The sequence below is a fragment of the Atta colombica genome, unplaced genomic scaffold, assembly GCF_001594045.1.
Source record: "Atta colombica isolate Treedump-2 unplaced genomic scaffold, Acol1.0 scaffold12, whole genome shotgun sequence".
Classification (NCBI taxonomy): Eukaryota; Metazoa; Arthropoda; class Insecta; order Hymenoptera; family Formicidae; genus Atta; species Atta colombica.
The window spans coordinates 5,190,550-5,202,152 of record NW_017259206.1 but is presented as its reverse complement, the minus strand read 5'-3'; the positions used below and the strand labels follow the sequence as shown (position 1 = coordinate 5,202,152).

At 32.6% G+C, this 11,603-nt stretch overlaps 1 protein-coding gene across 6 annotated transcripts in view; it reads right to left on the bottom strand.

The window, feature by feature from the left end:
* Positions 1 to 2,242, bottom strand: part of LOC108694486 (ATP-dependent 6-phosphofructokinase) — a 9,201-nt gene extending 6,959 nt beyond the window's left edge. For 3 of the 6 annotated variants that reach the window (XM_018204029.1, XM_018204031.1, XM_018204030.1), the window contains exon 1: positions 2,081 to 2,242. In XM_018204029.1, the coding sequence (XP_018059518.1) occupies positions 2,081 to 2,212 (132 nt within the window). In that variant the 5' untranslated portion in view covers positions 2,213 to 2,242. The other 3 variants (XM_018204032.1, XM_018204034.1, XM_018204033.1) reach the window with 3 other exon arrangements.
* Positions 2,243 to 11,603: the final 9,361 nt, after the last annotated feature.

Genomic DNA, 11,603 nt, shown 5'->3' with positions numbered 1-11,603 from the left:
GTCAAGGCCGTATATGTATATATAAAAAGATATATATAAAAGATATAAATATATATAACGAAAAAAAAACGCTTCTATAAATTGATTATGTTATTTAAATTCTTATAATAATAAAGTAATACATAAAGGATAAGAATATACACGAGTATAGTAATTAACAAAGAATGTAAAAAGATTGGTAAGCTCGTATACTAAAAGTTCCACCACTGAACGCTGAAAGAACCTCAGTGTGATGCGCACCGCGGAAAAATCCGGATAGAAGCTGTCGGAACTGACGCGTTACGACATGCGAGTACAACGTTTTAAAATTAAATGACACGTGTGCGAACGAAATCTGGCTGGCTTTCAAATCGAGAGAAGGAGCAGCATCAACAATTCGCGAGTTACGAAGTTATCACTGCTCGCCAGTCGGAGAGCTTTTTCCGTCTGGCTTGTCGCGTGATGAGACATTTTAATTTATATGCTTGAGAGAACAAAATTCTCATATTTTCTGTATTAAAAAAAAGACTAAGATCGCCACCGCAACAGTGAAATTCAGTAATGGCGAGATAAAAAAACTTGTTCATTTGATTAAATTTATCTTTATTGCAATAAAGAATGTATTTAATAGACAATATGTATTTAATATATGTATTTAATATGTATTTAAATAGACAATATTTAAATTAAATGTATTATATTTGACTTGAATGTATGTACTTAAATATGTAATAAAATATATAATTATAATTATAATTATACTTTTATAATTCTATTATATTTGATATAATTATATTTGATTTAAATATATACATTTTCCGACGAAAGAAATAAAGACTAAATTTAGTAAAAAAAAGGAACAATTAATTCAATCAAATGAACAATTTTTTCTCTCAGAATTAGAATTAAAGCGAATCTCGAGGACATTGCTCTGATCTCGCGAGTTTCCTCCTGCGACGCGCAATAGCGATAAATAATGTGTGGAAGATGCAATTGTGTCATTGCGAGATATATGTTTGCGTACGAGGGCTGTGAAGTAAATTTCTTGCAACTCTCTCATATACTTCTCTTATGTACTCCTACCAATGCAAATTAATTTTAATCTCGATTTAACTCACTTTTTTTTTCTTCCAATTCTAAAAATGAGAAAAAAATAGAATAAATTAAATTGAAAATTATTAAATTGTTTTTTTACAGCTCAATAAGTTTGCACTCTTCGTATTTAATCATCCGTTTGCAATCATATTTTTATTATATCTGTCCAGCCCAAGTTTTTTATTATTTTAAATATGCGAAAAAATTCAAGGTTTCTCTTCAATATTTCTGTCACATCATCAAATATTTTTTACATTACTAAATTTGAGGGTAAAATTTTACTTATGCAAAGAACTCAGATTGCAGACGAAAAATTGAAGTAAAATAGATCATAGTTGTTTTCAGTGTCAATTACATTTTTTTGGAACATAGAACTATAAATATATAATTTTTTTGGTACATAAAACTATTAATTTAAAGATATATGTTTGATATACAGCGAATGTGGAGTCAAATCTCCAAGATCAAAATTAATTTATATTGTGATAGAAATGAGCCTTATTAGAATAGAGCTTTATTAGAATTGTCGAGGCACCGAATGCGAGAATCGATCATTCGAAGACAATAACGATTTGTCTGATAATTTTATGATTTCATATCTCTTACGCAATAATTGTTCATCGAACAGTTCAGCTTCGAAACTGAACGTCCATGCTATATTTACAAGCGTCACGTGAATCGTTGGCTGTCGTTTCCTCGTGAGTGATTGCGCTTGCCTAGTCAATGGGAGCTTAACCTAAAAGTAACCTCGGTTCACCTAAAAGAGGATCAAACGGCAAATGATTGCCGTTAGAAAAATCCGTGAACTTGTCAGTTTGGTGATGATATCACCCGAATGCGACGCGATTTTTTTCAAGCAAGTCGACGAGCCGCGCACTTTGACCGATCAATTGACAGTCGCAGGTGTCAGGCGTCGCGACGACGACGCAACGACAACGGACGTCGGTGTGCGCTGCGCATATGAAAATCAGCAATCAATGCGTCGACGACGAGCGATTCGACTCACCAGAAAAACACGACTGACAATCGCGACGACGATGTCTCTGTTGCTGACTCTCCTCTGACAGACATTCGTCACCACCGCGCCACGTTCGGCTGACTGAAGGTGACCTTTAGCTGTCCGCGCGTCATCCCCCATCACGCGCTCGAACGATTTCGTCCCTCCCCCCCTCCCCCACCATCATGACGAACAATTCGGACAACTCGCGCGCGACGCGGAAGATTCGAATATACTGAAGCAAAAGCACTGAAAAGCGCTGAAAAAGACTGCGAGTGCATCTCGAAATATTTTGAAAATGAGTGGCGAAAAATGATTTCTCCCGTTTCTTGAGGAAAAATTTTATTTCGGGTTTTATCTGCTAAGGAGCTTTTGATCGAAAATTGTAGAATTGTAGAATGGCTAGGTGGATGAAGAATCCATAATCCATGTTTAAGTACACTGAGAAAAAAGTATTTGATATTTCTGATTATAATTGCATAATAAAATAATTATGTTTTTAATTCTATACCTTAAAATATAATTATAATATTAAAAAATATAATTGATATAATATGACTTAATTAATACAAAATTAAATGAATACATTGAGAAGGGCTACAAGTCAATTTAAAAAATTTTAAAAATATAATTATATATCGAAATATTTATGCAAAAAAAACATTGCAAGAAAATAACTATGATCCAAGTAACATATGTAAGTTTCTAACAATATTTACATTTGCAGCAACATTGTAACGTGATTATAACTGCTGAAATATTTCATGTTATCTGAATTATAATTATTTTCTATGCTAATTACAAGAAATATACCTAAACAATAAAAAGTATTTAAAATCAAGTCATAAAACATATTTTACGTCTAAAAGACAATTTAAAGATGTCTTATGTCAATTTTAGACTTTGTGTTGTTTGGATAATTATTATTATATTTATATTTCTTGTAATTAGCATAGAAAATAATAATAAAAAAAAAATAGAGTAAAAAAGCTAGCAATTAAAAGTCTTAATGCACTTAGTTAATCAGCTAACTGACGATTACATACACTTCAGATATGGTAATCTGAAACTTGCTTGCTGCACTCGATTTCTTTTCATTGCATTGTTATCAATTATTGCTATGATTGGAGATTGTTGAGGATGACTTGAATATAACCGTTCAGTTTTATATATGTTATGTAATAGATACAATCGAAATATATGATAATTGCACTAATTAAAATTCTTAATTGCCCGTTTTTACTTTATTTTTTTATTTGTTTTAATAGAAAATAATTATCAATAATAAGAAATATAATTATTATCATAAATACAATTATAATAGAAATGCAATTATTATTATTATTATTAGCATTATAGCAGTAATAATTATAAAAATGGAATTCCTATCCATAATTATGATATAATAGTCATAGATATCAAATATTTTTCTCTAATATGGAGCACGTTTTCATAGAAATTTCGCGTGCAACAATAACCTTTAAGACGTTCATTAACGCGATAACAGATATTTACTGATATTCAATGAAAAATGATAATGGAACCGACATCGAATTGATGTCGATTCAACATCAAAATTATCAAATCAACGTCGATTCGATTTCATTTCTCACTAGGTATTTGTTCATATATTAGTGTAAAGAGACTGAGATAAATCTTCATATACGTTCAATCAAAATAGATATATTGTAATCAATATTGATATCAAAATGAAAAGTATAAATCATGTTTTGATTACGATTTTAATTAAATATTATGAAAACTAATTAAAATAGAAGAAAAATAAAAATAGGTGACACCGTATGATAAAACCCTGATTAATTTCTATTACACGCATTTATATCTCAGTTTCTTTTGTTTTCTTCAGTTTCTTTTCTTTTGTTAGAAAAATAATAAACTTACCTGATGGTAATCCTGATAATTATCCATTTTCATAGATCGGGAGGTAAGTGATATTTAAAAATTAAAATAACAATTAAAAATAAATAACTTAAAACCCTCAACAATTCAAATGTGTTCAGTCGAACGTGCAATTAAAATTGTGTCCAAATCTCTGTACAAATTTCGAAAATAATTATATTTTCATTATCATTGTGCGTATTTTGCTTTATGATTTCTTTGCCGAATTTGCACAAGGAATACTTTTATAGCTTCTTATTGTCACGATTGATTGTCATCGACATTCCACTTTGACGAGACGACTTCTACGTGACGACTGGAACGTAAGGACCAACTTAAATAGCGAGCGCGCTTTACAGGTGCTTCCAGGTCGGGAAGACGATTGCCAACTGATAAGTATGACGCTCGTTGACGAGAAACAACCTGCAGCTCCTGTTACATTACGCATTGAGAATTGCAAATTAGAGATTAGAATTCAACCAGTTAGATAATTTTAATTTCAATCCTTTTCAATCTTATTGACTGAATTCTAATTCAGCTTTCTTCAATTCACAATTCTCAATCTCCAATGCGTAATGTGATATAAGCTTAAAGCTAATATTTCGTTTGTAAAACAAGAAATTTTTTAAGCGTATTGATTGGCTACAAAATAGAGAATTTCTAAAAATTCCAGAATTTTTCTATCCTGCAGTCAATCAACAAAGTTGAAAAGCTTTGTCGACACATGAAATATCACTTTATAGATTTCTATAAGATTGATATAGAATATTTCGTGTGGTGAACTCCTTGGTGAAAATTTTTCTTGGTGAGAATTTTTATACAATTTTTATACAACATTTTGGAACATTTTTCAGAAATATTAAGAACGTCTACATCTTTTCTTAGAATTTTTTATATATATATAATAATTTAGAAATATTCTAAGATTTAAAAAATTTTTTATATTATAATTTTTGATAAAATTTTATAAAATCTGGAAGAATTAAAGAATTTTTTTTAGAAATTATAGAATTAGAGATTTAAAAATCTTAGAATATTTGAAAATTCATATGTACAAAAAATTCTAAAAAAAGATTATATTCTGTTATATATTTTCTCAGTATTTTTGAAAAATATTCAAATTCTTAAAAATTCTTATAAAAATTTTCATTATTACAATTACAAATTTTTCAAGTATTATATATATTGATATATGATTTGATATAGAATAGAGAAATTTTCGTGTTAACAAAAATTCTTTATCTTAGCCTGCATTTAAAAATTTGTCGTACGCATGAAATCAGTCTCATAATACTTACACGTAATTGAGCAAAGTCTAGCGGGTACAAAGATCTACGATATTGTACCTGAAGTGCTCACAAACGCAGCAAAATCCACTGAATTGCTCATGAATTGTTACGTTGCATGTCACAATCGCACGTCAGATTACGTTTTATTTACAGAAAGAATAATGAATCATCGTGAGAAAGCAATTCATTAAATCCAGCCTTGATGTTTTCAAGATCAATGATGAATAATTTTTGGATAAATTTCAGTGATCTTCGAAATGATTTGTGGATTGGAGCAACAGCTAGTAGTCAAAAATATAATTCTGATATGTGTGTGTACTCTCTAGAACTTTTAGAGTAAATCTCACTCTAAAGAGTAAAATCTCATTTTTAAAGGTTGAAAATTGAACCATTCTTTTTCAAAACTGACTCAATTTTCATTTTTTAGAGTAAGATTCCGCTCTAAAGAATTTAGAATAATTTAAAAAAGATAATTCCATTTTTAATAGCAAATTCACTCTAAAAATGACTTAATACGAAGACACAAGCTTATAAAAATCATTCCAAATTGATAATGTATCGCTCTCAAAAAATGTTGATTGAAATGACATTAAGTTTCCCAAAAAAAGAGAAAAATTATTTTTCAACTTGATAGAAAATTAATCATTATTGGTAAAAAGAATATATTTTTCACTAAATATCGATCAAATGTCATTTTTGTCGATCAAATGTCAATTTTATATTCGTTTCATAAATAATTCTTAAAAAACCACTCTATTTGAATTGGATAAAGTAATACTCAACTCATTCATGGTAGTAACTTGAAAATCGATTTGTGCTATCTTTGAAGAAAATAACATATTTTGCTACAAAATGTAACATAAGCATCGGATATTTTATCGATCAAGATACTTATTTTATTGGAACAATTTTGTAGTCTTTAGTGTGCATCAACGATGCAAAAGTAAGAGAGGATTTCATTACAAAATCCGCGTTCTCGATGCAGTGATTGATGTGGGTGAAATGACTGCACCGTTTTCGTCGCTTTTACAGCTTTTATTTACAAACACCACCCCGCCAAGTATCAGCATCATCTTGTTTCTTTGTTAATCCATTTAACGTGTATTATATTCAATTGAAACGGCATTGATCTATATCGAATGAGGGAGGGGCGGGGAAGTAGGTGAGGGGCGAGAATTTTTCAGGATGACAGCTAAAAACAGATTACAATCATAGAAGAGCAAAACCGAGGAAAACCTTCGTTCTAGCGAGGTTCGCGTGGCGACAAAATCGAAGGCCGCAAGTCGTGGAGAAAAGAAAAGAATTATTTCATCGACAAATTATTTAAAAAGAATTAAAAGTCTTAATTTGAATGTCGTTACAGGAAAGGATTTTCCTTCTCGGCGTTCCGTCGACGAAAACCAAACGTGGCTTGCATCAAACGTGGATATGACGCAATAAACCAAAGCGTCATGGCAATGCGATGCAAGAAAAAGAATTTGGTACCTATATATTTGTGAATGAATTTATAAAGACATAATATAAGCAAAATAAAATAAAATTGAAACGATCAAATTTGCTTTTTCTCGTAAAGATCTTTAATATCCATTTCTATCAATTTAGAATTCTATTATTTTAGAATTTCTGTGAATTAATTTTAATCTCGGTTTAACTTACTTTTTATCCTTTTCTAATTCTTAGAATTAGAAAAAAATAAAAAGTAAGTTAAATTGAGATTAAAAACAGTCTGCATTGAAAAAAACGAACTTAAGACGCTTCATATCTAAATGAGATTTTGCTGTCTACATTAAAAGTCGAATAAAATAAAATAAAGGCATAGACACGGAGAGAACGATTTTGCTGATATATATTTAAAGTTATTAGATTTAAAAATAATTTTGTTGAACAATAAAATAATTACGTAGGAAGTTCAAGATGAGTAATGCTGCAAAAAGTTTTCACATTCTAACAATCTTCTTGAGCGTCTTGCATAATTATTTTGATAGCATCCAATAAAATTCTTTTTTAGATACTTTTTTTAGAATCTTCAGCAAAAAGTATTTTTGCTATCTACCGTTCTTTCCGTGTAAACTTTCGCAAATCCATGCAAATAAAAATTACTAATTTTCAACTTCTCATATAAATCATAAATGTTTCACTAATTCAAATAAAAATCTTCAATTCAGATTTGGTTAACGCAAAGTCGTATGATCGAAGACTGCAGAAGTAGCATTTCCTTCGGATTTTGCCGCCCCGGTGTCCTTGGGAATGTTTACGAGCGGGAGCTCGTCTACCGCACAAAAATGGTATTCTACCTAATGCGGAGACTCTCAACCCCATCTTGATCGAGGTCTCTCTTTTTCTTTTTCTCTCTCTTTTTCTCGGAAATGATTTGAGCTTTCTTCCGAATTTCAATTCTTGGTCGTCCGTTCGACTTCCATCCAACAGAAACTTGCAGCGACATTTCAGTAAAATTGCAGTAATGTTGTTGAAACATTTTGGAACATTTCAATAACATTACAGTTACGTTGCTACAAATTACTAAAATGTTCCAAAATATCTCTTGCTTACTGAATGCAATGTTGCTAGAATGATGCTCTGTGCTGTACGGGTTGTCGAAGAGCGTCGCGCGACCCACGGGTTGAGATTCTGGCTCTACGTCTCTCTATCTAGTCTTGCGACAAGTGGCTGCAATTCTGCAAGCGAACAAGTCGCTAAAGAATGACACTCGCGCGCTTGATTTGAATATGTTCTCCTTGTTTCCTTTTTCTTTTCTCGAATTTACTCTTACACACCACCGCGCGGACCACCTTCGCGTCTTATCACTCGCGCATTAAGTGGTAATTCGCTACTCTCGTTAGCAAAAAACCGTATCTCGTACTTCGTATCGGCTACACGTATAAATTGTGCAAAAAATTTAGCATGATTAATTGTAGGCCTTTTTTATCGGAAAAGGCACGCGTACATATACATATATATGTATCTCGCGTCATATTTCTTTTTTTTTATCGTATCCTCCTCTCTGGTGTATGCATATGTTATATAATATATGTATGTATACATAATGCGTAAGTCGTGTATACAAGTACATGTGTAGATATACCATCGACAAGAAAAATGAAGGGCAGAGGAAGGAAGGCAGAGTAGGGCAGGGCGAAGGGTGTGAAAGAGGGATACACATCTAGCACAATAATATCCATAACAGCAATCATAATAAATATTCCTTTGCGTCTTAAGTACATGAAAAAGTCTCTGCTCCTGGATGCTCTCGATTTCTTGATATTGCTAGATTTCAACTATGTCAAAACATCATCCTTATTCTCGAATTTCTCTCCTAATACTTTATTTCCTTCTCTCTTTCTCTCTCTTCTTTTTTTAGTAGCGATGCAGCACTACAATTTTTGTCATTGCCCGAGCTGCTGCGAAAGAAACGAGAATCGTCTGTCTATTAAGATTGTGTTCCAAAATTCACTGTCAGTGCCAAAATGTATATGTAAACTGTAGATTTTCAGCGCTGGCAGTGAATTCTGGAACACAACGTAAATCATGACTGAGAAATAAAATAAGAGCGACAGAATAAAAATTATATAAAATATAATATCATATTGTGGAATCGAAATAAACTTGCAGATATATTAGATAAGATTAAAATAAGCGCTTCTAAGAAACGTATGCAATAAACACAATTAGTGCGTTTGTGACGCTTAGTATTTGTACATACAAAACTTGATGAGCAATCATCTTTTATACGATATTATCAAAATATTACACGTTTCAAGCATTTACTGATTATTTGGCGTTTCACAGATGACAATATTAAAAAAAAAATTCACACACACAAAATAATTCGCTTCGAAATGTAATGAATCGTGGATATCGAAAGAAGGCAGTCGTTCCAATCCAATGAGACATCAGTGTTGATAAGCGACATTGCAGGAATCCATTGAAACAATTCGCATGTTATGTAATCTTTTGTCTCGGGATCGTAAAACATCATCGAGCGTGTGCAAACGTCTGTTCATGCACGATGACAATCGTCGTCGCAAAGCAAGACACAACCGTGGATTATGGTTTTTTCTCAGACATTTTATCAGAATTTATTATTTCGTGTAAACGTTTATAATAATTATAATTTACAATTACGATGAATTGATGATAAATACAAATAGAACAACGTAATTTGGGACGAGGAGAAAAAGGGTAAAAGAGAGAAAAGAGAAGAAAAGACAGAGAACTGGATGATTGAAGGATAATGGTTTTCGCGTGAGTGGATAATAAGTAGCTGAATGGATAGCAACTATGGCTTTCCATATGAAAAAAAGGGCGAGAGCAAGATATGAAGGACAAATTGTGTCAATTCAGGTGATCAAACTGGAATGAAGGGACGTGCCGTCGTTGCTCCTCGCGATCGCCAACATATGCATTATTTGCTCTCAAAAAAGTAAATCGTACTTTTAATTCAAAATGATCGATTAACAAAAGGAGGAGGAGACCTGGCAAAGAAGATTGAAGAAATTGTACCAAGAAGCTAATGATGATGATAATGATGATGATGATGATGATGATGATGATGATAGTGATGATGACGATGATAATGATGTTGAAAATGAAGACAAAGATGGTGATGATGATAATGTTGATAATGATGTCGATGATGTCTCTCCCAATCGAGTAAAGTTACTGCCAGAATTATTAAAAAAACATAACGTTTATTTTGGAAAATTCATAATATTCAGAAAATGAAAAGAACACAAGATGTTAATGTTCGATTTGTTGAATAGAGGATGGGCAGCTAGGATAAGTTAAATTGGAGAAAACATCCCTGAAGAATAAATTCAAGAGAAAGGAGGAACATTGTACTTGAAGGAGAAAGAGGACTCGCGAGAGAGAATGAAAAGAGAAGGTTGTTGCATTCAAGGGCCCACTGCGCAAGATCCAAGTCAATACTACCCTCTGATGCATCATGATGGCTTTCGCATCTTGCTATTTCTGATTACACACGCACGCACATACACACGCCGAGTCTCACCCAGCCAGTCCTCGTTGAACATTCGAGGACTTTCCGGAAGAGAGATAGGGTCGGGGAGACGATGTCTATCTGTAGCCTTCATCGTTCGACTCTCCGATCTCGAGTCTTTTCAAGCAGAACGAACTGCAAGACCAAAATTTAGACGACAAGAAACAAGCATAACAGTATCCATAATTATATTTTATCTTTAATAAATGACGAGTCATGTAAATATTGAAATATTCACTTCACGTTTTAACCAATTTCTTGTCGTCTGTATCATATCTTCACATTACCTTGCCTCGTTAAAAGAACTTATTTGTAACGCAAGTCACAAGATATTTCTGCCAGAATATAAACTCGAATTTTACACTCTGCATCCATTACGATAGAAGCGAAACTGACGATAAATTATAATATCGAGGATTCATTCTCGCTTCTGCTCGACGGAAGGAGGAGGAGGATGGAATAGAAAGAGTTGCCAAGTTTCGGATGCTGTCACAGCTCATCGTCTCTTCGACTTCGCGTCCGTCTCACTCTCGTTTCTTTTTTTCTCTTCCTTCCTAGCAACCGAACTGTGTTCTAGCGTGACGGATCTTTTCCAGCGATTATGGACATAATCTTGTTGCGACAAAGACACTGATTATACATCGAGAAATATCAACGCGATAACAGGAAAACGTTTACCTATTATATCACGTGTAGTTAGCGACTAACATGAAATTGGTTGTCTTTCATAGCGATATTACATATGCATGATATTAATTGTGTGTACGTGTGTATGTATGAATATATATGACTGTCAGTACGCGCGCGTATATACATATACTTAATTATACATATATATATACGAGAAGTGCACGAAAATGCATTCAACATCTCGTTTCACGTCTCTTCTTTTTTTTCTCTTCGCGTCGGATGGCGAACGCGAGCAGAGAGCGTAATTTGGATAGTCTTTGACCTCCCATTAGAATCTTGCAGTTTCCTTTTAATATAGAATATCTTTCTGTTAATAATGATCGAAATACTTACATCGCGTTTCAAACATGTGATGCACGTGGTACACGTCGAACGAAGTCTTACATCGTCCGTATATAAGTTGTCAATACATTTAATTTGAATACATCGCATAATTTATTATTCGACACATTGCCTCGATCTTATCCTAATCAGTAATTGCATATACAAACATGTATGCAATTTTTTCCGTGACTTTCTTCGATGTGTACTCAATTGAGAGACCAAGCATTTACGTGAGCCTCATCTTCCTCGAGAGAGCTGGACTCTACAACGACACTGTCTTTAAAAAGCAATTATCATAATTCGCAACATGTAAGTTTTTTTAAACCTTCAAAAA